The sequence below is a fragment of the Manis pentadactyla genome, chromosome 12 (genome assembly GCF_030020395.1).
Source record: "Manis pentadactyla isolate mManPen7 chromosome 12, mManPen7.hap1, whole genome shotgun sequence".
Taxonomy (NCBI): Eukaryota; Metazoa; Chordata; class Mammalia; order Pholidota; family Manidae; genus Manis; species Manis pentadactyla.
The window spans coordinates 5,456,132-5,482,811 of NC_080030.1; the positions used below are offsets into that span (position 1 = coordinate 5,456,132).

The 26,680-nt window shown below is 58.0% G+C and overlaps 1 protein-coding gene across 6 annotated transcripts in view; it reads right to left on the reverse strand.

The window, feature by feature from the left end:
- Nucleotides 1-26,680, reverse strand: part of KDM4B (lysine demethylase 4B) — a 118,313-nt gene that overhangs the window by 49,224 nt on the left and 42,409 nt on the right. For 5 of the 6 annotated variants that reach the window (XM_057489801.1, XM_057489800.1, XM_057489802.1 and 2 more), the window contains exons 4-7: nucleotides 26,314-26,489; nucleotides 25,690-25,804; nucleotides 23,429-23,622; nucleotides 3,111-3,160 (exon numbers count right to left, since the gene is read on the reverse strand). In XM_057489801.1, coding sequence (XP_057345784.1) covers nucleotides 3,111-3,160; nucleotides 23,429-23,622; nucleotides 25,690-25,804; nucleotides 26,314-26,489 — 535 coding nt within the window. Of the gene's footprint in view, nucleotides 1-2,008; nucleotides 2,093-3,110; nucleotides 3,161-23,428; nucleotides 23,623-25,689; nucleotides 25,805-26,313; nucleotides 26,490-26,680 lie in introns of those variants that run through there. The other variant, XM_057489805.1, reaches the window with a different exon arrangement.

Below are 26,680 nucleotides of genomic sequence, written 5' to 3' on the forward strand. Positions count from 1 at the left end.
AAGCTCAAATCAGTAACATGCACACAGCGTCGTTAAAGAAACGCAATCCCTGGGGTTCCACCCGACAGCCGGCCCCATGCATGACCATCGCCGAGAGGCAAACAAGGGCTGCAGCTGGATCCAGCGAGGCGCAAGGTTGGCAGTGCTGGCAGCTGCTCCCAAGCGTCCACCTCCCTCCGGGGGCGCTGACCTTGGGCCCCAGCCTCCAGGTCAGGGCACATGCTCAGTGGGTCACCAGTTAGGGAGGCCACGTTCTTGTGTGCATGTGAGCACATGACCCCACATACACTGACTGGGGCAGGGGGGCATCAATGCCCTCATGTAGGAGGAGGCACCTGGCTGCAAGGACACCACGGTGAGGCTCTGCAAATGCAGGAATACTGAATCCAGCAACTTCCCTCCACACTAAAAGCGTTTCAATTAGAGTTACGGCCGCCTGCCGCCCAGCCCACCAGCCTCCGCAGTTCCTCTTTTTAATGCACAGTTTAAGTGGCTCTCATTAAAGCTCTAATAAAGGCGCACATTTTAAGTGATTAGCACCAATAACGCGCCAACACATTAATGTGCTCTCCGTGGGCTCCACAACTCTCCCAGCGAGCCCATTTTGAACGCAGCTATTCATTTTCCATATTAATGGCAAACTCCTTCCACCCATCTCAGCAATGGCGTCTGCGACGCATGCCCCCAAAAAAGTCTTGTAAAGGACACCCGCAAGGCAGTGATTCACTTTCCCTGGAATGTCCCCCATCCTCCCTCCGAGGAGGGGAGAAGAGGCTGAGCATGGGGCACAGCAAGGATGAGGCCCCTACATGCCAGTGCCCCGCCTCCCGCCCTCCTCCAGGGAGGCCAGCCAGCGTCCCCCATCCCTGAAGCGGGGACCCCCATCCCTGAAGCGGGGACGGCGGCCTCCTGGCCACCTCACTCTTGCTCTCCCAGCCGGCCGCTACACCACCCGCATGAGTCCAGAACGGGAGCCAGGGTGCCTGGGGAGCAGGGCCTACCTGCAGGAACGGTGCAGGGGGCACAGGCCAAGTCCATGGAGAATGGCCGGGGCACCACCAGGGCAGTGGGTGGCCCCAGTGGGCCTCGGGGCTCCTCTAGTGGGCGCTCAGATCGCCCCAAACTTTACTTTATTAGTAGAAAACGCACACAGAGAAGAGGCCAGGCATGGCCAGTGTGCCCGGGAAGAGCAGAGGAGCTGTCTGCAGGGGTTGGGCAATGCCAGCAACCTGGTCACCAGCAAGTGCCTGTGCTGAGCACTCGGTGCTTCCTTCATGGTTTCATAGGTGCAGGAGGCTAATCAGTGGCCCCCGAGAGGTCCACGTCCTCCTAATGGCCTCATGTGTGATTCTCTTCCCTCCTGTGGGGAGCAGGGCTCTGCAAAGGGGATTAAGTCAAGGCCCCCAAGATGGGGTGACCCTGCGTTCCGGGAGCTCAGTGTCCTCACGAGGGTCCCTATTAGGGGGGCAGGAGGTCAGGGTCAGAGACGGAAGGCGCGGCCCTGCCGCCATGCAGACGGAGGGGCCCGGAGCCGAGGCGCCTCTAGAGGCTGGAAGAGGCAACGCGGTTCTCCCAGGGCCCCCAGAGGAGCCGGCCCTGCCCGCCTAGGTTTAACCCCTATAGGCTCATTTTGGAATCGTGACCCCCAGAATGTGAGAGAATAAATCTGTGGGACTTTTTGATTAGGATTGTTTTTCAAAGAGCAGTTTAAGATCACGTTGAAATTAAGGGTATCTGTGTGCTTTTAAGCCACCGAGTTTGGGGTGATTTGTTATAACAGCAATAGGGAACAAATTAATACATGTGGGGAAAGATATTTTTAATTTGTATTTTTAAATTAAAGTTTGAATTTAAAAAAATACAAGGGGAAAATTTTAATTTTGGCCTTTATTTTAGAGATTAGTAAGCAATGAAATGAATCTTTGCTGGCACTGGGCCTGGGACTTGTCCCGCGGCAGCAGGACCCTGGGTGGGGGCGGGGGCCGGCGGGCTGGGGGCGGAGCCTGACCCAGCCCCCAGCGAGCCTCCCTCCATTCTCAGGAACCTGCTGTTTGCACACAGTAGGTGTCCATGACCACTGGAGCACAACGCCCTGGTTTTCCAAAAAGAGCCTATTAACACTCCAAAGTCAGACCATCCATCAGTGGGCAAGGAGAAGCCCGCGGTGGGAGGAGGGGTGGGACAGCAGCCGCAATCAGGGAGACGTGCTGGCGCTGAGGGATGGCTGCGGGAAGATTCCGTGGCTGCTTCGGGGACTGCTGGGCTGCCTGCCACTGCCACCGGAGTGTGGGGATGATCAGATGGGCCCCAAACAACAGGGTCCCACCCACCTGGCCACCCACCCGGGTGCTGCCTGAAAGGGAGGAGTTGGCTCTACAGAGCTGGTGGGAGTGCTGGCCAGACTCTCTGGCCAGTGGGGCCTTAATGTCTGTCCAGGCACTCACAGCTATCTGACGTCAGGACAGACAGCTGGCCCACGATGGGGAGCAAGGCAGGACCACCTGCCCGGCCCCCTTGTCTGGGTTGTCACAGCCTCAATACCATCCGGCCAGGTGTCTGGCTGATCTGATAAGACCCACTGCCCAGAGGGCCTCCTTTACCCCGAGAGCTCAGTGTCTGTTCTCCGGATGCAGCCTGGGACCCCGGGACCAACTCGTTGGGCCCAGGAGGCCCCATGAGGACCTGGATGTGGGGGGTGGGCAATGGCTACCGCAGGGCATTTGCCAAGGGGGCCTGAGCCAGCGAGAGCCAGTGCACAGAGCAGACACCTTGTAGCCACCACATGGCTCCGTGGTGTGGGTGAGGGTATGCCTAACTGGACTTCTTTTTTTCTAGACTCAGCAAAGACTGAGGCCTGGCCAAGGGCCTGAGCAGTGCCAGGTGCCAGGGCTCAAGGAAGGCATCCTGTGCAGCATCCGTGAGGCGACAGGCCCTACAGCAAGGGGCCACGAATTGGCCACAAGTGTGAAAGCAAATGGAAATAAGCCAGTGACATTGTGCAGCACATCACCAGCCCCAGAAATCGAAGCCCAAGGAGCTACCAGGAGGATGAAGCTGCCCCTGCCCCACCCCACCCGTGGCTCCGGTCCGGCCACAGCACAGACACCTACCGATGGCTAGCCGCTCCAGGCGCTTGCCGTGCTCCGGCGGGATGGCGTACCTACGAGAGAAGGAGGCACGTCAGAGATGCGACTGTATGGCCACTACACACTCCAGGGGCCTGAGGATCGAGCCATGGCCTCAGGGCCACAGGAGCCTGTGCACAGTGCAGAATTGAACCACAGCTGTGGATGGCACGGCAAGGCGGCAGGAAGGCCCAGGACCAGGGAGGCGGTGGGTCGTGGCAGCCCAGGCAGGATGCCAGGAGCAGAGATGCTTCCAGTTAAGTGGCACTCAAGCTTGATGAGGCTTAAAAGCAAAATATAAAAGGCATCAAGTTGGAACTGCCAGGGTGGGGGGGCGCCCAGAGTTGAGGGCCAGAAGGACCCGGCCTCCCTGTGGCTCTCGCCCGTTCTCCCAGCTCTTGGAGACAACCGGAAAAGGAGCTTCAGGAATGAGAAAAACTCCATTTGTCACCCACTTCATAAGTTTTATTTTTACACATTTTACATTTGAAAGATTATTGAAGCTCCATCATAAATAAAAAAGATGCAAGGTGGAAGTTTGCAAACAGATGATGCCAGGCCCTGGAGCTGGCATGCCCAGGTGCCTGGGACTCTTTCCCAGCAGGGGATGGCGCCAGCAGGGGATGGCGCCAGCAGGGGCAGCCTGGCCAGGGGTGCTGAGAAACCCCAATGCCAAGGACATGCCACCCCAGCCTGCCCCCAGGAACTTGGCCAGCTGAAAACCTGTTTCTGAGCAAAGGTGGACAGAACCAGAGTGGGGGTCCCTCAGGCCACAAAGCGCTGCGTGGGGGCCGTGGCCGGGAGTGGGGGCGGCAAAGGCCCATCTGTAGGGCTGGTCCAGCACACGTGAGCCTGGCTCTCAACCCAGGAGAAACTCTAGACAGTGGTTTTCACCCAGGATGAGCCTATCCCCAGAGACACCGGGCAATGTCTGGGGACATGTGTGGTTGTCATGACTGGGGGTGTGCCTGGCATCAAGTGGGGGGTCAGGGTGCTGCTCAGCCCCCATTGTGCCCAGGATGGCCCCCCAATGAATAACCCGGCCCCAGTGTTGGCAGTGGCCAGGGGCCAGACCCTGCTGCGGAATGACAGTGGCTGACACTTGGCTCTACAAGAGTCAGACACGGGGGCGTCTCCCCCCTCGCAGTCAGGGACACAGGATGGGGCCAGTGCAAAACATCGCCCAGATGCCGCCGCTGGTTAGTCTTTCCCATTGAGAGGTTACTACTTTTTAATAAAACAACAGTGGGCAGGGGGACGCTGTGTCGTCTCCAAGCCAACAGGATGGAAATGACTGATGTCTGGGCCCAACGCAGGCAGGTCCCGGCGTCTGGCCTCAGCACCTCAGTGCTGCCGCCGTCAGAGAACTCCCCACTGTCTGGACAAAGACAAGGTCACTATTTGTAAAGTGGCCTTTTATCACATACATAAAGGTGATCAAAGTTAATCCCAGTCCAAAGCACCTTTGTGGGATTATGTCCCCCAAACAGGGAAATGAGACATTCCGTCCCTTCTGGAAGATGCCGGAGGACTGGGAGGAACTCATCTACAGCCCTAAGGCTGCGATGATTAATGCAGTATCCCCGCTCTACAATGCTGCTTTCACTTAATTACCGCCTGTAATTGGGAGTTGTAAAGATAAGATTAATTGAATCTGGTGGATGTTAAAAGTTTAATACATTGGAACGTGGCTCCTCTGTTATCAGGAAGTACAGACTGCAGGACGCTAGGCTGAGCGTCCGGAAGAGCAGTCCCCGGAGGGATTAGGGAGGATGCATGGACCACAAGCCGACAGCCATGGGGGCTCCTGGACACCGACGGCCAAGAGACAGCGTCGCCTCCCAGCCCTCGGAACAACCCAGCGACGGCCCTGGGGATGCCGAGAAGCCCCAACGCCAATGAAGTGGCACCCCAGCCAGTGGGGCTGGGCAAGATGAAGGCCAGTGTCCCCAGGAAGGCGTGCAGACCAGAAGTCCGTCCTCACCCACCTACACAGGCACTAGTGCAGCCACAGAGCATGGGCCTGCCGTGGCCGGGAGGAAGCTGGAGTCCTCCCCTCAGCCGTGGCCCTCTGGGCACCGTAGCGAGCCCAGAGAGACACAGGCCCAGGAGAGCCGCCCTCCCAACAGGGACTGACACTTGCCACCCAAGTCCCCCAGTGCCCTGGGGACCTGCAGGGCAGAGCCTCATGGGGGCCTCCACCCAGGGCCCCTGAGGAACCGGCTCACGGTACCCTCATCACCGGCCAGGGCTGGCATCCCTGCCTCTCAGGCTTGGCTCTGGCTGGGGAAAAAAAAGGAAAGAAGGACAAGCTATTTGTGCTGAGCGTCTGTTTGCTACCCCTCGAGGCAGGAAAGCATCTGTGTGGCCTTCGGTGCGCACGTTCTTGGGGCCATAGAGCAGAGTGGGCTTTACTGCTCGCCAACACGGGGGCAGTTTGTCTCGTTCCATCCCCATCACAAGGTCAGACCTTATGGCCAAAATCACCCGGCTTTACCCACCTATGACCCTGGGCGGCCCCTCTCTGGATGAAACGGCCCTAGTGCCCAGGAGGAAAGGGTTCTTGCGTGGTGTCCAGGGACAGACGGCCGCCTCGCCCTCTAGCCTGGCCCATTCCAGGTGCTCAGTCTCAAGCCTGGGGGAGGGTGGGGTCTCGGGCAGCAGGTGGCCCTGCCCTGCTGCTCTCCTCCAGCTCGGCCAGCACACACACCCCCTGCTCCCCTGACGCTCTCTGCCAGCAAGAGCCATCTTCTCCAGCAAGGCTGGTTTCCCTCGCATCCTGCCGTACAACAGCCCTTTTTCCTCCTCCAGGAAGACCCCATCCATTGTGACATATATCAGTCAAGCGGCCCCCACCCCACCGGACTGGGCTGCTTCTGGTGGTCCTCTGGGCAGTCAACTCTGCAGGCCGCAGTGGAGGCACAGAGGGTCTGCTGCCAGCACACGAGTGGAAGTGAGAGATTCTACAGTTGGGATAAAGCAGCTGGGCAGGAACTTCCAGAACCTGGGGAGCTGTGGGAGGGAGCGCAGGTGTGGGCTTCAGAGGCAGAACCAGAAATGGGGGGCAGCAGAGAGCCCAGGGTGCCTGTAAGAGGGGCAGCCCTGCAAGGGGGCGACTCCAGCCCCCCTAGGCTGTAGCCTTGCCTTGCCTGGGGGAGTCAGGCTCTGTATCAGCAGCCCAGGTCTGTCACAGCAAGTGCATCCGAGGAGATGCATCGGACACATGGTGAGCCCTGGATGGGGGGCCGCCTCTGGCCTACCAGCTCCTTCCCGATGTTTGCCAGCCCTTTCTCCTCCCCACTGTCTCTGCTCTTGGACATTTCACACTAAGTACTTCTGGACAACTCCAAACCAGAAAGTCCTGAAAAGCTCGGCGCTGTCAGAACAGTATCCCTGCAACCCTTCCAGTGACCCTGCAGAGGCTGCAGCACGAAGTGACAGGCTCCATAACTTGGGTTTAATGTCGTGGAATTGCCAAGGAGGCTGAGACAGGCAAGTTCAGGCATCATTTGCCAGCCACCCTTTTTGGAAAGGCAGTTGTCTGCAAACATCAGGGGTTTCCTGAATAAAATAAGATGCTTTTGGATTAGGTATAAGGCACACAGGCGGAAATGGGAGACAAGAGCCGCGAAACTGGCCCCCCAGGTGGGCACGCGAAACATGAAAAGCCACATGATGGTTAAGAAACAATTACAGTCCAGCAGTTTCACGGTTCAAACGATGAACTAGAAGGAAACACACTTTACACAGGACTGTGGTAGGCTGTCCAACCCAAGTCTGGGCACCACGTTCCAGAAGGAAGCAGCACCCTGAGCAGAGAGGGCCAGGCTTGCCGATGGAGGGTGGGCACCCCCAGGCCTCTCTGCCTCCAGGGCTCATCCTTTATGCTCTGAGCTACTTGGGGTGAATGGCCCCACCTGCCCCACAGGCACCCTGAGAAAGGCAAAGCTAAAACCCACAGACCTGCCACAGGGCACAGTGGTGGCCTGGGCACCTCCCACAGGGCCAGGGCCAGACCGGCAGCAACCACGTCTAAGACCTCTGGCCTGATACTGGGCTAGAGCCTGACCTGTTTAGGGGGTCAGGAACCGATGGTCATTGGGGAGCAACACTTGGCCCAGCGTTCCTGTCTCGTCACTGAGGCCAGAGGGCAGACATCTTGCCAGGCCCTGCTGACCTGCTGAGGCCAAGCTGGAGTCCAGGCTGGTAGCTGAGCTGCCTCCGGGACACTGTGTGGGTGTCAGGAGACTTTCACCTGCACAGGTCATAACAGACACTCCACGAGATGAATAAAGACACCACAGGGCTATGACACCGGGGGGATATGGGTGCTCAGGTGGGCAATGGCCTCAGCCTGGTGGCTAGGCAGCTCTTGGGGCCGGATGGAGCCGGGTAATTAAAGGAAAGGGTACTCTGCAAGCAGGATGGCTGGCTAGGCCAGGGACAGGCCGCCTCCATTTTACCAAGTCACCAACTCAGGAAAGTCTTCCTGTCCGCCATGGAGGATGCTATTAATAGTGTCATTTTCTTGGTGTTTTGTTTATTCCCCTGGAATGGCTTGATGGATGTGAATAATTATCAGACTATAAAAGCCAGCAAATGTGCTATTTTCTATCGCTCTAAATCATCAAACAAATAAAGTGTGAAACAGCATTTTTGAATATAATTTTCCCCTCTAATGGCTTAGAATTATTATCAAGAACAATGAAAATAAATAAGCAAATGCCTTATGAGTTAAAAATTAAGTGAGTGTGTCAGGAAGAGAACACAGACTGTCTTGGAGAGCTGGGACCTGCTCAGGAGCCGTTAGTCACAGTGACGATGAGCCACAGGGCTTGGGGCCGCACAGGCGCTGTCGGCCTGTCAGTGTGGACTCCCACCAACCCTGTCCCCTCCGGCCCTAGGAGCAGATGCCTGCGGCCACTTCCCCAGGTGGGTGACTCACCCTGGGGCAGATGTGCACCACTGTATCCGTGTGCCCCGCTGACCCCCATAGGAGCCTGGGCTCCTATGTGTCACTGTCCCAGGACAGCCATAAGTGCCTCAAAAGTGAGGCAGACAGGGGGCTGGCCTCTGTCCTTCCTCTCTGGGGCCATCGACAAGCAACCCCAGAGGGTCTGCTGCCTCTCAGACTGGCAAAACAAACCCACATCAAGGGGCAAATTCTCAGAATGAAGATGTGAATCTCTAGGAAGTAATCCCACCCACCCCATGGGACAGTGGCTTGGCTGGCTGGCTACCCAAGAGCCACCAGGGGCCCATCACAGATGGACTGAGCTCCCTTGTGAAGGGGACAGCATTTCCAGGATAATGAGGTCATTCCTGGCATGCTCTCCTGCCTACTGCAAGGGTTAAGACTTGAGGGGGGCTGAGGCACTCCAATCTGGGCCCTGGGATCCCCAGCTGCCCTCCTCACAAGGCCCACTCAGCCTCTGCTGGGACCCTGCCTGGAACCATCGTGTCTGGCATCAGAAGACGCAACACCATAACATAACACCACGACAAAAAAAAAACTGTTTTCCCCAAGACTGGTGCGACTCTCCACTGGGCGACAACGGCACATGGCCCAGCCTGACAGCTTCCCCCGGCACAAGGCTCCCGGCAGTTAGGTCCTGTGATGAGAGAGCTCCTCTCCCCGCCCTTCCTCTATGCAGAGGAATGCAGGCCAAGAGCAGGGGTCCAGCCAGAAGCCCTTTGGAAATGTCAGTGCAGCTTGGCATGTGTTGGGAGGGTGAGGAAGTTAATTTCACAGTGTCTGCACAAGGCCTGGGCGGACAGGCCCCTCACCATTTAACATGCTATAATTACGGAAACAGAAACAAGAAGGCTGGGTCCACTGGAAGTGCTGAGGCCATGTGTCAAGTCGGAGGCCACCTGGCATGAGCAAGCCACTCACATGAGACCAGGAAGCTAAGACAGCTCCAAATGCCAGCAGCTCCACATGCCAGGCATACAGAAAAGCTGCTATCCTCAAAGCACAAAGCTCCATTGCGGCCCACAGCCCACACCGTCTCTGGCCACACACCAAATAACCCTCCCAGCACACTGTCCCAGGGGTGGGGCAGGCCAAGAAAGACCCAGGCCCAGAGTGGGGCTGAGTCCCCCAGCTGCCGCGGCTCCATCTCTGGAACAGTTAGAGAGCAGCTGGGCCGGGGGCCTCACTGCTCTGCACTGCGAGCATGGGGGCCCAGAGAAGCACAGTGACACGTGGCCACTGGGATGAGCCCACTGACTTGATTCAATGGGATGTCCATGCGCTTCAAGTGACATCTAAGTCTGACATGTCACACGTGGTAACTGATGCCCCAGTAAAGCTGTCAAAAACGTCCCAGCACCAAGGACACCCAGTATGGGCCACAGTCCATGCTCCCGTTGCTGGGCTCAGCACCAGACGCACATAGCTCTTTGGTGTCTTCTTGGACCAAGCATCCACCAGGTTATATGAGCCCCACCAGAGGAAGCGGAAACCCTGATGAAACCAGGTCACCCTGTCTGGAAAAGGCACCAGGCCATGGTGGTTTTACTGAGAGTTCTACCTAAGTCTTCACACTAAAGGGCCAGTGCCCACTTGTACACATGGTGACTAAGCAGGCAGGAAGATCAGATGTTACTGAACTCATTTTATGAATCTGGCATATTTTTGAATGAATAAATGAATGAATGGAAAACCCCGTCACCAACACAGGACAAGGACACGCAGGAAAATGATGGGCTGATCTCACATAGCTGGAGAGTGCTAACTAAAACGTTAGCAAATCAGATCAGACACAGAAGTGTACTACAAGACCAAAAGGGTTTATTCCCAGGGTTGCAAAGATAGTCCAACAAATAAAAATATGTATAAAATTCCAAACCATTCAGTATAAAAATCCTTAGCCAACTGGGACTCGGAGGGACCTTCCCACAGTCACACTTCATGGTGAGGCAGGAGAGGTGTTCCGGCAAGTCAGATGCCAGGCAAGCTGCCCATACCCATACCATGGCCACTCATCAGCACCTTACCGATGACATCGGCCAACATAATAAGGCAACAAACATAAGATATGAGGGAGTAACAATTAGAAGGGAAGGGACAAACTTTTTCTTTAAATAACACAATCTCCTGCTTGAGAAAACTGAGAGACTGAGCTGGTGAACAACAGAACTAAACAGTCCAGTGAAGGCATCGAATAAAAAAATGAGCCTGCAGACAGCCAGGCTTCCTCTGCAGCAGAATGACATTCACAGCAGACTATAAAACCCACTAAGGTAAACCCTGGCCCTTGTCTGGAGTCCAGAAGCAGGAATTCCTTCCCACTGCCAAGGTCAAACAGAAGCTGGGGCGAGTGCTTGCCACTGATGGAATCACACGGCCCGAGCCAGAGGCCCTACACGCATCTCTGCGAGGTTGATGCTGGCTAGTGTGGCGGCTCAGGGCCTCTGTCCAGGGCAGGAGAGGGCCACAGATGTACACCAAAACACCCCTTGCCGGTGAGAAAGTCACAAGGTTGCAGCCATGCTGTGATTGTGACAACAGCACCGGCTGATTGCACACTGTGAGCGTGGCGGCATTACTGTCGTGGGCACAAGCAGGGAGCCTTATCATTACGGGTGAAACAATCACACGAGGGTAAACGGTCACCCCAGGAATCAGTCTGGAGAAATAAAAGACGTCAGAAAAAGCACCTGACAGACACTTGCCCTTGAAACATGGGGAAGCGAGCCCAAGGCCAGGACAGCCAGCCAGCGCTGGGGCTACCAAGACACCCAGGGGTTGTCAAGCCCCTCCAGGAAGGGAGAGACAGCTGGCACCAACCCAGCCTGCCTGCAGTGGGAACCTGCAGAGGACCTGGCAGGGGACGACAGGGGACCCTTTCCTAAACACTCGGGAGAAACGCAGTGCACTTCCAAGTCCCTGAGCGGGTATGGCCCGCACACAGAGACTCCAACATGGGGGGCTCCTATGCACCCCAACCTGGGGGGCTCCTATGCACCCCAACCTGGTCACCACTACACACAGGAGTTTGGCTCGACCCTGTGGGAGCAAATGAAATTGTCTGCCGGCAAAGGGATACCTGTCCGATCTGTATGAAGAAATCCCACCTTAACCTCCGAGGAGCCTCATTCCACAGAGGGCAACCTCCCCCCTCACACAACGGACGTTAACACTTGCTGGGGAGATAGGATCAGCTGAGGACCAGGGTGGCTTGTTCCCCAGAAAGAACCGATTTGAGCCACAGCGATTTTATCTTAAATAGATCGTTTTACAGGACAACAGATGATGGAATTTGGTATCTCACACCAGCAGTATCAATGATTTCAAACAATGACATTTTTATCGAAACACACACATACACACACACAAGATAAGCAGAGTTGCCCAGAGAAACTGGGGTGTCTTGGATGGGATGACCACTGAGATCGGCACCTGGTGTGCAGTGCCTGTCCAGCCCCGGTAGATGGCCAGGGAAGGGTGGGTGGGCCGTGCCCCAGGCTCATTCCCAGCCTGCGTCCTCCCGGCATTTCCCCGCAGCAGCCGGGATGTCGGCATCCTGCCGGGCCCACAGGGGCAGGGCGCTAACCCGCACACATTGCCAGCCCACTTTAATTAAGGGACAGACTTTACAAGTCGAGTGGTTCGAGCCTGCAATTAAATGCTGAATTTGAGGCATCTGATCCTGAGGCCCAGTTTATTTTGGGCCCATGAATTATTTCTGTTACGTGACAGGACCGAAAATGCCAGGTCACGGGTGCACTTGTTTTTCACATTGTTTTTGAAGCTGTCGGGGGGCCCACTGCAGGTGAGGGTTTGAAAGGCAGGTGCCTCTGGCCAGAGCTGGGAGAAGCCTGATGCCGCACTGTGGGGAGACAGCCCAGGGCCCCGTGCCAGTGAGCACAGTGCTGTTCGTAGAGCACATCGACCTCCCCTTGGAGAGCTGGCCTGAATTTCTGCTCATAAAACAAGCAGGAGGCTGCTTTGCATTGTGCCCAGACCCCTCAGCCCACAAGTCTGGGGCTCCGTCCACCAAACTCCTCCTCCAGTGGCATTTGTGCCCAAGCAGGGGGTGCCCTGACTCACTCCTGTTGGAACACATAGGACAATCTGAACAGGAAAGAATGAGGATGGGCCCACTGAGCACACAGGGCATCTGGAGGGACATAGGCTGTAGGCTCAAGAAAGACCTCAGTTCCCTTTTGGCTGGAGGGTGAGGAATTAGGCTGCCGGCCAGCCCAACAGGTACCAGCAGGAGCCCAGGAGGCAGGGATGAGCTGACTGGGGCCCAGGAGGGTGGCCAGGTCTCTGCAGGCTAAGAGCAGTCACGACACCATCCTGGTTGGGAGGCTGTGGGTCTGTTACAACAGCTTCTGGTGTCTGAGAGATTTGTGCTCATCACACACGCTCCCAGATGCACATGCCTATGAAAGCCTCCTGTGGACACACTGACAACCAAGGGCCCTGAGGACTGCAGGACAGGCCACAGGCTCTCCCCAGCCCTGCCCCCTTAACTAAGGGACTAACTTTGGAGAGCACACAGTTAGACCTTTACAACAGGCCCATGACCACCAAGGACTCCATGTGTAAAACCATCTGGGTCTCAGCCTAGCACCCAGAAGGTGGAGGCTACAGGGCACTGGGGACTGTTCCCAGGCTGCTCCAGGCCCTGGAGCTGCAGGGAGGGTTAAGCTCACTGCTGGGTTAAGTGAGTTCTGCTCACAGTGAGGTCACAGAGCAGACAGCCCCAGCCCCAAGGGGCAGCTGCTGGACGCAGATCATTAGCATGTCTCCTCCTGACTAAGTGGCCACTGCTGGTCCTGCCCTGCTCCTGCCCTGCTGTCTGACAGCTGTGAGGTCTCCCCATCTCCTGCTGCTGTGCAAACGTGGCAGGGGCACTTTCACAGCCAGATTTTTAAGCAAAGCTAATGAAGACTCCCTCTAGTCACATATTTGCAGGCATCTCCCTTCCGGAGAGCTAAAATCTGCCAACAGCAACCTCGCTAACATGAGAGAAATTTGCCATGGAAACCAGACCCTGCAAACAGGACCCAAATTTCTGACAACTCGTCTACAGTGACTGGGGTGGGTGGGGGGTGGGGTGGGGATAAGCAACTCCTGGCCAGGAAAGCCTCATCTTCTGAAGTGCAAGGGGTTCCCGGGGGCAGGCTGCACACCCCATTGCTCAAATCAGCTTCTAATCCAAACACGGCCGAGTGGCAGGATCTCAGGATGGGAGTTAATGCCCGGTGATGACATTTCAAACAGAGCCAATGGTGGTGGGCAGGGAGAGGATTCCGGCCGCTCGCCTGGCAAGCTCCAGCTTGGAGTGAGGAACGCGGCTGCCAGGTGGGCCTATTTAGCTCCTGCTGCCCCAAAGCAAAACTCCTGTGGCCTCACATGCCCATGAGCCAGCTTGGCCACTACCATTCCAAGTCCAAAGAGCCCACTTTGAACAAAAGACTCCAAAACGAAGGACCATCTGCTCCTGTCAGACCCAGCCAGCAGGCCGTGTAGCAGCCAGCATCGCCTGTGGCCATGAGTGACAGACAGCTGGGGAAAGATCATACCCATGGGGGCTGACTGGACCTGTCCACCTGGGTCCCCCAGCCCAGGCCCCGGGCCCTCCCCGGCCGAGGCATCCTCCTGGTCAGAGGAACCTGCCCGCAATCCCACCTCAAGTGGTGTAGCTCAATCAGGAACCCTCCCAGGTCCCCGCTGCCCTCCTAGCCGCCTGCCCTCAGCTGGGCCCCCATGGGCTGCCTTGTTCCCTCTCCTCCCACGGGCCTCTCTGCCTCCCCCTCAGGGGCTCTGGGGCTACTGAGTGCCCACCACCTGGCTCTGCTCTGGGTGGGCTGGGACCACACCATAAGCTCTTGCCCTGACAGATGGCATCTGTCCTGGGGTGGGTCATGCTGGGCCCAGAGCGGGCACTCCCATCAGGGCTTGAGCTCCCCCATCTCTGCAACCTCGAAACCACTCATTCAGCACCCACATGGTGGGAAAGCTCCAACTCACCCATCCCCTTCCCTTTTCCTCCTGGACATGCACCCGGACTACATTTCCCAGGCTCCCTTGCTGTGGGGTGCGGTCATGTGACTGGGCACTGGCCAGTGGACGTGGGTAGAGGCCATGGGCCTGGCCATCAGTTTCCAGAGTACCCCATCCCTCTTGTCCCACATGGACAGCCATGCCCAGGGAGACCTCGGAAGTCATCTGTTGTAGGTGGCAAAGTCTCCATGGGCCTCGGTCCTGCCATCTCCCCCAAGATCCTGCCAGCTTTGATTTTAGCTCAGTGGGGCCTCATTCAGGGATCATTTTGAGACCCTGTAAGAAAAGGGTCCTTTCTCTCCCTTTGCCAACTGGGGCACACCTTGTCCCCAAGACTGAGTGACTGCCCAGCGATGCACTCCCAGAACCCACTACCCCTTCTGATTCTAAGGATGACACTTCAAAGGGCAGAGCCATGGTTAGGAATGAGGCTGGGCCCTGACTCTTCCAAGCTCTGTAGCCCTGAGCCACCAGGGACACCAAAAAGCAGAGACATGAGTGCCATCAAAGTCAGGAGGACAGCTGTCAGCTCTGGGCGGGGAAGGGAGCTGCCCAGGGCAGGGATACAGGGCCGGACACGGAGGTGCAGCTCATTCCCAGCACTGGGGGTGCTAACACCAGCTGTAGACTCCCTTGAGAAACTGTACACAACACGTATCTTTTTGGCACATACATATTTTACATCCTTTTTTGTACCGTGTTATGTCTCACAATAAAACCTTTTACAAAAATGGGAACACACTGTAACAGGCAGTCCTCAGACACCCCTAGGTCTCCTGGCCCCTGGGACTCACACACCTGCTCTGCGATTCAGACGTTCCTCTCGGTACTGCTGTCACAATCAAGGTCCCAAAGCAGCAAAACTTACAATAGGGACAGCGCCCTGGGTGGGCCTGACCTAAGCAGACGAGCCCACAGCAGGGGCAGGGCCCTCCCTCAGGGCTGAGGTGCCACGTGCGAGGGGGGTCCCCGAAGCTGCCCTGAAGGGGGCGGGGGAGGTATCGAGCAACCTCTGGGTACTGCAGCAGCAGCCACTGCTAACACCGAAAAGGACTGAACTCTGCCCCCCACCTGAGAGCCTGGAAGTGGAGCTTCTCCAGAGCTCCTGGGTATGGAAGGTTGCAGGGGCCACACCTCAGTTCCAGCCTCAGAGACTCCAAACTGAGGAAACACCTGGCCTGTGCCTTGGTTTTGATCTACAGAGAATAAACCCAAGCCAGGCGTCTGAGCAGCAACAGAAACTGCAAGTGCCCCGACTGGACGGGCGGAGAAAAGAAAGAGATGAGGAATATCCGGCAGACGTGGGCCAGGGTGCTCACATCTGCACAGTCTGTGTATCAGGCACAAGGCTGGGCTATTCATCACTGCTGCCTTTCCTGATATTTGAAGTTTTTAAGTACACTTCAATGGGGATGGCATGGAAAGGGGAAAAAAGGAACTTTACAGTGGAGACACTGATAAACACACCTCAGTCGGGGGTCAAGGTCAGTGTCACCAATGCAGTCACGGTGGCAGCAGCACCACTGACACGAGGGGAGAGGACCCTTCACCCCATGGGCCTCCTCCCACAGCCCGTCCCCCGGCCTGACCACGAGAAAAACAGCAGACAAATACCAACGAAGAGACTTTGTACAAAACCCCCACCAGGCTGTCTCAAAGCTGCCACGGGCATCAGGGCGAAGAAAGTCTGAGAAACTGCCCAGCCAAGAGGAGCCCAAGGAGACGCGACACCGGGAGGCCATGCAGGACCCCGGATGGGGCCCTGGGTGGAGAAGGGCATTAGGAGAAGCTGAGGCAGCCCGAGCCCAGTGTGGACTGCAGTTACTAGGACGTGTCCCTATTGGTTCATTAATTGCAACCAATGGACCAGCCCAGTGTGAGATGTTACTCGTGGGGAAACGGGGTGTGGGGTGCGGGGAACCCTCAGTACTGTCTTCTCAGTTTTTCTGCAATTCTAAAATGGTTCTAAAAAATAAAAATCTCTAAAGAGAGAGCATGCCCCCAAAACAGTGGGTAAATAGGCAGGCCTCTGACAAACATCGAAGAACAGGGAACTAAGCTCATGATGGGCTGCTGGCTGGGGGCTCTCCACCACGGGCCCCCCCAGCCCTGCTCACCGAGAGCCCATTTCCAGAATCCGTCAGCCACGGTGGCGACCAGCTGTCCAGGCTCACAGCACGGCATCAGACCATTAGAATGTCAGAAGATCCCCAACTCCATCTCCCTGGCTTTGGAGGAGAACATATGGCAAGATTTTTCCTTAGCAGAAGGCTGACCTTCCTCTGCTTAGTGCGATGTTAAAATCACTTTGTGTTCCCTGAACAAACACCAGCTGTGTCTGTCCCGCCGGCGCACTGCGAGATTCGAGGGGCTGGCCCCTGGGAGAGCACCCCTAAATGCATCGGGCTTCCTGGGTCCTCTGATCCCCACGAGGGGCACAATGCACGTACCCTCGTATGACCCAATGGTGGGATTTTGCCAGGGCAGCGCCAGGCTATTAAGATTTGGTGCGGGTGAGGCTGGTAAGAAGAGGATCACACAAACAGGCAGAGCTGATTCAAAACACGCTGTGCCATGCTGCACAAAATTCTCTGAAATCGCCAGTCCTCCTACCCACCATGTTAATCAACGCCTCAATCCACTTCTCAGCCTGATGACACCTGATGCCCCAATTTGAGACTCACGGGTCTCTCAGGCACCAGGAGGTAATTTTCATATGCTAAACCAGCTTTGGGTATTAGATTTACACGAGCCTGGCAAGCAGAAAGCTTGGACTGGTGGCATCTAGGTTGACAGAGTGGTTCTGACAAGGGCCAGGCAGAGGGCTCTATAAGGAGGCTGGGAGAGGGCGCCAGGCCCTCCCTCCCGTGAGCGTCCATGTATGCAGGCCCTCCTGGCCATGGCCTTAAACCACTCCCCCCAGCACTGCCCCGGCACAGTGATGCCCAGCCCCGGGGCGCACAGCTGCATACCCCCTGGAGAAGGAAGGTCCTGGCCAGGCTTTTGGTGGCCAGGTGGGTGGCTGGCTCTCAGTCACCCTATGGAAGGCTAGGCCTCCTGTCTGCTGGGCACAATCTGGGAGGACTTTGGAGGGTCACTCACTCATCAGCTGCCTGGGTGAGAAGAGACTCCTTTTCTCTACTAGCTCACTCACATGTATGTGCACCTGCACACGCAATACCAGTATATGAATGTGCACATACGTGCACACTAGGGCAACCAGGCACAGTCCCCCCCACAAAACGCCCCCGATGATCTATTTCAGGCAGGCACGGCTAAGGGCAGACTCCAGCGGGACTGCAGGCCAGCACTCTCCAAGCAGATGAAGCCCATGGGGCCTTGCAGAGCAGGACCCGCGCCCCTGGCAAGCTGCCTCCTGGCAAGCTGCCTCCAACACCAAGCGATCCTCCCGGCCGCCTCATTATCATTTACTAAAGGTCGTGACACCTTCAGTCTGCTCTCGGGAGGCACTTTCTGCTTGAAACCACTCTTTCTGTTGCTGTATTTCTGTCACCATTGCCCAGGACCCGGGGCTGAGGAAGAGGGGCCTGGCCGGTTTCCCCAAAGAGTAAATGAGATACGAATCAAGCACCCTCCATCTTCCTGGGGGGCTTTTTCCACCAGACCACCCCAGGCGCCCCAGCCACACGGAGCTGCCACACCACTCCCCCCGACCCCGATGCCCAGTGGGGGCTCAGAGCAGGGTGAGGAGGGGTAGAGGGCAAGCGTCCATCTTGCTTTGGCATCTTGCCCTGGTGACGGGGTGTGGGTTGGGAAGCTGAGCTACTAAAATCAATGTGTGCTGCTGTCAGGCTCCTTCCATCTGCATTTCAGATCTGCAGAGCTGAGCTCTCAGGGATGGGGACAGCTACCCCAGTCCCTGGAGGACGGGCCTCACCTGAGTCAGGGGATGGGGACCCCTGGGTCCCTGCTGTGCCAGGCTCTCAGAAACCACGAGTGGCATGCAGCCAGCACAAACCCAAAACAGGCCTCCTGCAGGCACCTGGACTTCCAATCCTGCTTCCGGGGGACGTAGCCGAGGCCCTCAAGGGCCCAGCTGTGTACTTTGGTCCAGCAGCACCACGTGCAGGCAGAGCTGGGGAGCTGGCTTTGGACAGCCAGGGAGGGCGCAAGCTCCTGTCCCCTGAGGGTTGGGAGGCATTACTCAGTCCCCTGGGAGGCGCAGCTGGGAAGTAGACCGATGCTGCCTCAGTGGGCCTGCAGGGAGGTACCGAGGGGCCCCAGACAGGCAGCCAAGCGGCAAGTTCACAGCCCAGCAGCCCCCTCCCCAAAGAGCCTTGCTCGGCCTCCCCGGGCAACAGACCCATCAATCCCAGGCCCAGAACATTCAGCCTCTCGGAGTGCAGCCGAAGAGCAGGCAACACAGACACTGGCTAGCTTCCTCCTTGTGCTCCACAGCAGGGGCAACGTCCTCAAATGGGCACATATGTACACATGAGCACAACACACAAACGATGTATGTGGGCGCACACACATACGCACACACTCATGTGCCCCCACACATGCGCGCACACTCATGCATGGCCACGCACGCCTCCAGAGTGCCGTGCAGGGAGACATGCTGGGCCTGCTGGGAGTCAGGTTTCCCCGCAGCAAGAGAAAGGCCGCCCGATCCCCCTCCAGTGAAACTCCCCCAAGCGCAAATGCCAGAGAAAAACTCTAGTTGCAGCTGAATCAAAAGGAAAAATTATCTGCTCCCTGCTGCCTGGCTCGGGCTTCTTAAAGGTCAAGGAGGCATGGAGTTCTGGGAGCCCCCTGCCTCTCTGGCTCCCAACACATCCCCTCCACAGACTCTGCTTAGGGGGACGTGCTCATCACACCCAGGGCCTCCCGCAGGCCTTCTGTGGGAGCACAATCAGTGCACCCTCTCCCTGTCCCCACTCAGGGAGCTGGTAGCCACCCGGGAGACGGCATCCCAGGACAAGAGCTGGAAGGGCTCGGGAAGCCCCCAAAATCCGCCAGAGATGGGCGCCCCAGTCACAAGCCCGAAGGCCAAGGTCATGGCGCGAATGCCCTGTGGGGCTGGCTGGCTGCCCTGCCCAGGGGCCCAGAGCTCTGCAGCACATCCCCCACCCTGTGCGCAGGAACAACAGGAGGCTACACAGCAGTCCTGTTGCTCATGCGTCATTTAGTGCCCTGCCTGAGAACAGTAAGCCTCCACGAGGTGGGCGAGTCCACACTGAGCCTGCATTGCCCGAGGCCGTGGGGCAGATGGCCCAGGGGGTCATCCTCGGGGCAGCCCTGGGATAGGCCCTGGGGATATCACCTCCAGCTAAGCCACCACGACAGGCATGGCCTTCTGGACACCACCCCCCAGCTGCCCTACCACCCTGGCACTGCCCTGTCAGGCCCTGAGAGTATCAGGAGACAGCCGCCCTGCCTTCCCCCAGCCCACACCCACAACCCTCCTGGCCTCTCTGACCTCCTGGGCTGTGGGAGGCCAGTCGGGGGTGAGTTGCAAGTGGTGGCTCTATTTTAAATCTCATCTTAAAACACTTCAGATATTCTTAGCCTTGCTGCCTGACAGCACCACATAATGCCGGCCTTTCGAAGCTTTTATCGACATCAGGCTGTTCACGTCACTCTGACACACAAATCACACTACCAAAGTAGCAACAGACTCAGAAAGGCTCATAAAATGCTGTAAACCTGAGTACGTCGACACTTAAAAAAAACACTACTGAAATACTCCGAAATGGGTGCAATTAAGCTACTGCAGACACGAGAGAAGCAGGGAAATGAGCGAGTGAGGGCAATCTGCCAGAGACCACCACCGACCAGGGCCCAGGGCGGGAAGGCGCCCACCTGCTCCCCCCAAGCCAGCGTCCACGTCAGTCCCCGAGGAACCATGGCCTAAGGACCTGATCCCTTTGCCACAGCACCAGCTCCGTGTGATGCAAATGGCACCCACAGGGCTCCAAGAGGCTAGGGGCCAGCACCCGGCTCTCCTGATGGCCACCAATCCCCCTGTCTGGGCAAGGGGCTGGGGACATGGAGGGTCCACAGTCCAGTGGGGAGATCCTGATGCCAATATCAGACATGGCTGGCGTGTGGTCACCCGGCAGTCTCTGCTCTCAAGGATGAGCATGGGGTCCAGGACTAGGATCTGGGTCCCCATCCAGGTCCCAGGGAGAGAGCAGGCAGGGTGCCAGCAGGGAGCCTGGGGGCGGGGGGAGGTGGGTGCCCCTGCAGCTGGACCCCACACAGCCCCACCTTGAGGAGCCCCTGCCCACTGGCCACATTCATCCTCCTCCACTTCAGGACCAGAGACCAAGACTAAGGTCAGGGTACCTTCAAGAACATTCTTTCCCTCAGAGGAACGGCCGCTGTGTCCAACACCGCCCCACTGACTACTTCCCCAGTGCGCTCGAGAAGCGGGCTGTGGGAAGGGGTGCCGGCGGGGTGGGGAGTGGGCGGCAGGGGCCACCCGGGCAGACAGCAGGGGGCCGAGGTGCTGAGGGCAGTCCTCGGGGGCCACGGCCTAGACCCCACATTGCTGGGAACAGGCCGTCTCCCCACATTTCCGTCCCCGCCAAGGACAGTTCTAGGGACGGTCCACACACCTGTCCTCCCTCCAGGCAGATGCTGCTGCCTCCAACCACCCCCGACCCCAGCGGCCTCAGTGCAGGACGCCCAGAGCCACTCCTCACGTCAGCCTTGCTGGGACTGGTGCCGCCCACCCCAGGGCCACATTCCCCAGAACACGCTTTGACCCCCAGTCACCCCACGCAGGGCAGGGCCTCGTCCAAGAGACCAACTGGCCCTCAGCCACCATGCTCGGGAACCAGCAGAGGCTGCTTTCTCTTTCTCTTCCTTCATTTTTGTGTTACATTATTTAAGGAAAACGTGGGTCTTTCCCCCTTAAAATCCTACTGGCTGGTGGACCCCAACCAAAACCAGGGCACCCGGGCCAGGCTGAGCAGAGCCGCCTGCCTCTCCTCGCTCTCCGCCCACTGCTGACCCTAGGGGCTCGGGGATGATCACGGCGGGTCCCGGAGTCTATGAAAAGGATGAAAGAACCTGGGGAATTTCCACAGGGAGCCCAGACTCCAGAGAGGGGCAGGACCGCCATCTAGTGGCCGTGGGGGGAGCCGCGGTGGCAGGACCAGGACGGCGCTCAGAGGACAGCCCCCAGGCAGCTGTCCCTCCAAGCCAAAGCCCGCCACGAGACACTGCCCAGGCCAGCAAGCTGGGGCCGAGGCGCGTGTGCGCGCGCGCGCGCACACACACACACGCTTACATGCACATATATACTCACACACATACATGCCTTTATATGTGCCCAAGCCTGTGATCTATGTGGGCAGCAGAAGGCTGCTCCTCAGAAGGCTGCTCCTCAGAAGGCTGCCGGCCCGAAGGGGCCCTTCCAGCCCCCATAAGCTGTGCTACGCGCCCTGCCCTCCTGCCTCCATGTAGTCCCAGGGAGGCCTTGCCATGAGAGAGGTGGTGGGCACAGGGAGCAGCACTGCCACAGGGCCTCCCAGGCAGCACGGGGAGGCTCGGCGCTCAGGACACGCTTGCGGGGTGAGACTCAGGCCACTGTGAAATGCTCATCACCAACCCCGTCCCTCCAAATTTTTCCCAAAAGGCAACTACCTCCCAGCCAAGGTTCTGATGATCCAAGGCCCCAAAAGGAGAGAAATGGATTGAAAACAAGAAGCCGCGGAAATGTAACAGGATGCCCGCTAACTAGCTCCGTGGTGCAACCCACGGCTGGGGCCCGTGGCCCGCATAGTACCAGCCCCAAAGACGCCCATGCCCTGCCTGGGGCTTGGGAGTATGTCGCCTCTCCTGGCAAAAGGGACTTTGCAGATGGGACTAAGGCCCCGAGATGAGGGCGATCCTGAATTTCCTGAGCGGGCAGGGTCCTTGCAGGGGGCCCTGTAAGCGGGGGCAGGAGGTCAGGGTCTGAGAAAGAGAAGGCGCGGCCCTGCTGGCTGTGCAGACAGGAGGTGCCCCTAGAAGCTGGAAGGGGCACACATGGCTCTCCCCGAGCCCCCAGAGGAGCCAGCCCTGCTGCACCCGGATGTAGCCCTGCGAGACCGGGTCAAGCATCGGATCCCCCAAGTGTCAGAAAATAATTAAGTGTTGTTTTAAGCAGCTTGGTTTTTGTTGCCATTGGTTACAGCAGCCGAGGAAAACTCACCTGAAACCCCCACCACGTTTGTCCCCAGTGCCTCCCACCTGTCTGAGCAGGAGCCAGCTGCCAGAGCAGACCCCCCGCTCTGTCCACATCACAGGTGAGGAGCGGGTGGTGACCGCCGACGGCAGGACAGGAGGCCAGGCTGCCCACCCGAGGCCCCCCCCATTTCTGGGCCTTCCTCTCAGAGCACCTGCTCCTGCCACCCTTGGCAAAGGGCTCAGGACATCCCAGGGCCTTAAAGGAGATGAGAGGCCCTCCCACCCCTGTGGGCACAGGCCCAGCTGCTCGGGGGTCAGCTCCCAGCTGGGACACCAAGGCAAGGGGTGCCTTGGCCAGGGCGGGCCTGGGTCCCCAGCTGTGCCGTGCCACCACTGCTCACAACACGCCAAGCAGCACACACTCGGCTGAGCCCCCAAGCCCCAGTTGGCTCCCAGGGCTCCGGCCTCCCCTCCGCCTTCCTCCGAGCCACAAGGACTAGGTAACAGAAGCTTCCAAACAGCTGGGGAGAGGCAGAGAGACGCAAAGCCCTCCCTGCTCACAAAGTCCCTGCTGGGAACACCAGTGAGCATGGCAGCCCGGAGGAAGGCAGCCCCGAGCTGTCCTGCCAGCAGAGGCTGGGCGTGAAGGAGTAATCAGCTCCGAGACTCTAGGACACAGGCCCATCATCCAGAGTGGCCTCCGGGGGCTGGTACGCCCAACTCAGCCCCACACATGGACTGTCAGGGAGTAGGGGCCTGCTGCCCCCACCCTAGGCCTGGAGGCCAAGCAGTGGGCAGAGGGGGAGGCCCATGGCCCTGGGGGGAGCCCCCAGCACAAGAGCCTCTGCCTGATGGAGACCCAGAGGCGCAGCGGAAGGCCTGGTGCCAGCCACTGCTCAGTGTGAGGCACTCGGTGCAAACCACAAGCTCCAGGGACTGGCAAGCTGGTTTCTGGGGAGAGTGCATCCTCTCATCACCAACCGAGGTTGCCCCTGAAGCCAGCCGGGCTGGGCCAGCAAACTGGGGCTGCCGACGTCCCCCCGCCGCCTGACAGTCCTGGCCACAGGCCCAGCCATGTCCCCAAGGAGCCACACAAACGGCCCCACCTGTCTGCCCGTCCCCATGGCCCGACCCTCACCATGACTTGGGCTCCCCAAAGTGCAGGTAGTTGATACTGTACAGGTCCATGTCCTCCGTGTGCCAGGCGAAGGTGGTCTTCCACATGCCAAAGTACAGGTAGGGCGTGTTGACGCCCTCGATGATGGTGCCACACTCACGCTCCACCATGTCCAGGATGGTCCGCAGGTTCCCGATGTTCCACTGGGCCACATCCTGCAGGGGCGGCAAGCACATGGTCAGCTGGCTGGCCCCTCAGGGCACCAGGCCTGGCCACCCCCAGACACTGGCAGGAGAGGAAGGCTGAGTGATGTTCTCACCAAGCCCCGGGCTGCAGTGGGACCCCCACATCAACCCCACATCTGCCCAGATCCACCCAGCCACATCTGACACCCACCACGTGCTGCTCCCACCCTGCAGATGCCAACCTGCCCCATGCTGAGCTGTGCATTAACCTCAGGCAGTAAAGGCAGAGCTGCAAAGGCTGTGGTTTGGTCGTGAATAATTAACGTGCCTCAAAGTCAATGACACAGAAGGAGGAAAAAAATCCCGGAGCGGAGCTAGCCCAGCATTGGTGCCAGACAGCCCTTCCAGCACCTTCCGCCAGAGGAGATGACTTGGGGACCAGGCGAAGGCCAGAATCACCACCCACCACTTATCTGGCCCTAGTAACACACCCCCTCTTGTCATAAGAGCTCATAAAATCCTCGCTAATCAACTTCCAGTCCCTGGAGAACCCTCCAGGCCTGTTGAGACACCGAGTGATCAGCGTTCTCACGTCCCAGATCCCCTGTGCCAACCACGCCTGTCCACGCTTTAGGCTGTGACGTGGCAGGACCAGCAGTTGGTCTTTGCAAGGTGGACCCTGGCAGGAGCCCAGAACACAGCACAAAAGCAGTAAAAGAAAATAAAAATATAAACTGGGGACTTTATCAAATTAAAATCTTCCGTGCTGCAAAGAACATCAAGGAAGAGAAAAAGACAACCCACAGAATGGGAGGAAACATATGTAAATCCTTTGGCAAATCACTTATTAGGTTATGGACTTATATCTATATGAAGACCTCTAATAACTCAATAATAAAAAGAAACATAACCCCACTCAAAAACCAGCGAAGCATCTGAACAGCTGTTTCTCCAGAAAGAAGAGACAAACGGTCAATAAGCATACTGAAAGGTGCTCACTGTCACTGACCGTCAGGAAAATGCAAGTCAGACCCCCACTGAGACACATTTCACACCCACTGGACAGCTAGGATCAAAAGGCAGATAGTAACAAGAGTTGGCGAGGACGGGAGAAATCGGAGCCCCATGCACTCGCTGCTGAGGCGACGGACGATGGGGCAGCCGCTCTCAAACCAACAGGTGGAGCGTCCACATGAGACGGCAGCCTCGTGGGTATGCGCCCCAGAAAAGTGAAGTGCATGGCCACATGAAGGCTTGTTTGTGGATGTCCCAGCAGCCAAGAAGTGGCAACAACCCAGGTGTCCACCGACAGATGCACAGATGGACACAGCATGACCCATCTCCATGCCAGAGCATTTCAGCCTAGGCTGGCCCGTGCACACCACCAAAAGAGTCGGGCTTCATAAATCTGAAATCAACCCTCATCGGTCCTTCCCCAGGTTATCGGAGGTTCCATAAATGTTAATGGACTGTGCCCTAAAAATGATGGGCCCCCTTCAGCCCTCCCTCTGCTTAATACCAGCACTGCTCTGGGGCCTCAGCATCAAGTCCTGCCCAGTGTCTGGCCTACAGGCCCAAACACCAAGGAGCAGAGGCCCCTCCATTGCCCCAGTGTCCCCAGGGCCCGCCCAGCCCAGCACGGGGACTGGATGTGGGTGAACCAGTGGCAGCCTGGCCAGCTAAGCCTTGGGGCTTCCAGGTTTCCAGGAAGGGGGCACGAAAGGAACTTGGGGAGAAAAGTACCAGAATAACCAGGGCCTGAAGGCCCCTGGGAGGAGGAATGAGGCGCTCAGGGCCACTTTTTTAGGACAGCAGTGTTGAGATGGGGCTGCCAAGTCGGCAGCTGAGTGTAGGGTGCAAGGTCAGGGCGGGGGGCTCTGCCATTTGTAGAAAAGACTCTGCAAGTCAGAAAAGCCCTGGATTCTTTCTCCAGTCACCTGAGCAGGCGCATGGTTGTAGGCAGGGCCCAGATGGAAAGCCCGTAAGCTTTCTGCAGTATTTTAGCTTAAATGGTGAAGTCCCATCTGCACCCCTTCCCTCCGCCATTTACAGGCAGCCCCACCCCGTTTTCACCAGGACCTCCAGGCTACCACTTACGTCGTCGTACAAGGAGCCGCTGATGTCAGCCCCGTAGATGGGGGACACGAAGGTGAGGTTCTTCCAGTACTTGCGCTCCAGGTCGTCAAAGTCCTGGTGCCGGGGGGTGCAGTACCTGTGGGCACACACACGCCAGCAATGGGCCGTGGGCGCAGGGCTGGTGCCTGCTGGGTACGCCGCAGCGGGGCTCTGCTCAGAGCACCTGCCGTCCGGCCCTGGGGCACAGCCGGGAGGACGCAGATGTGGTCTGATTACTGCCACGAGAGGGGAGTGCCCAGCACGGCGGCCTCGCCTCCTCTCGCCAGCTGACTGGCCTGGGCCTTGGCCTACTAAGAACACTCAGCAGGCCAGGTGCTGTCACAGGGCCAGGACCCAGAGGCAGACAATGCCCTCCCTCACAGGACGCATAGTCTGGGAGCACAGACGGCTGGAAACACCCCAGCTTTCAGTGAGCAAGGAGCTTGGGGAGCCCTGCAGGGACAGCCCCCAGCGGTCAGCGATGAGGGCAGCATGGCCCTAGGTGGTGAGAAGGTACAGACGTCGCCCTCTAAGAACTGGCGGACTCTGAGCAGAGCTGTGCTGTGCCCACCCCTCTGTGCCCCCGCCCCGGGCCCGGCCGCGTACTTCTCGCTGTTGGCCAGGCGGCGGTACTCTCCGACGGTCATGGCCTTCTTCTGGATGTTGTACTGTGTGAAGAGGCCCGACTGGCCCGTCACCACCTGCTGGATGGGGGCCGGGATGACCACGTCATCGATGTCATCGTACGTCTGCCGTGGCTTCCACTCCTTTGGGGGGATGATCTGAAAGACACAAGGGCAGTCAGGGGCACCTCCAGACGGCACGTGGCAATGGACATTGGTGGCCTGGGGAGACCAGCGCCTCTCCTTGGGGCACTTTATCCGACATCCAGGGAATCCAGGTCCAGGTGGACGCTGGCACTCCCGCTAGGGCAGAGCCTGCCCACCCGATGTTGCCCACTGGGTTCTGTGCA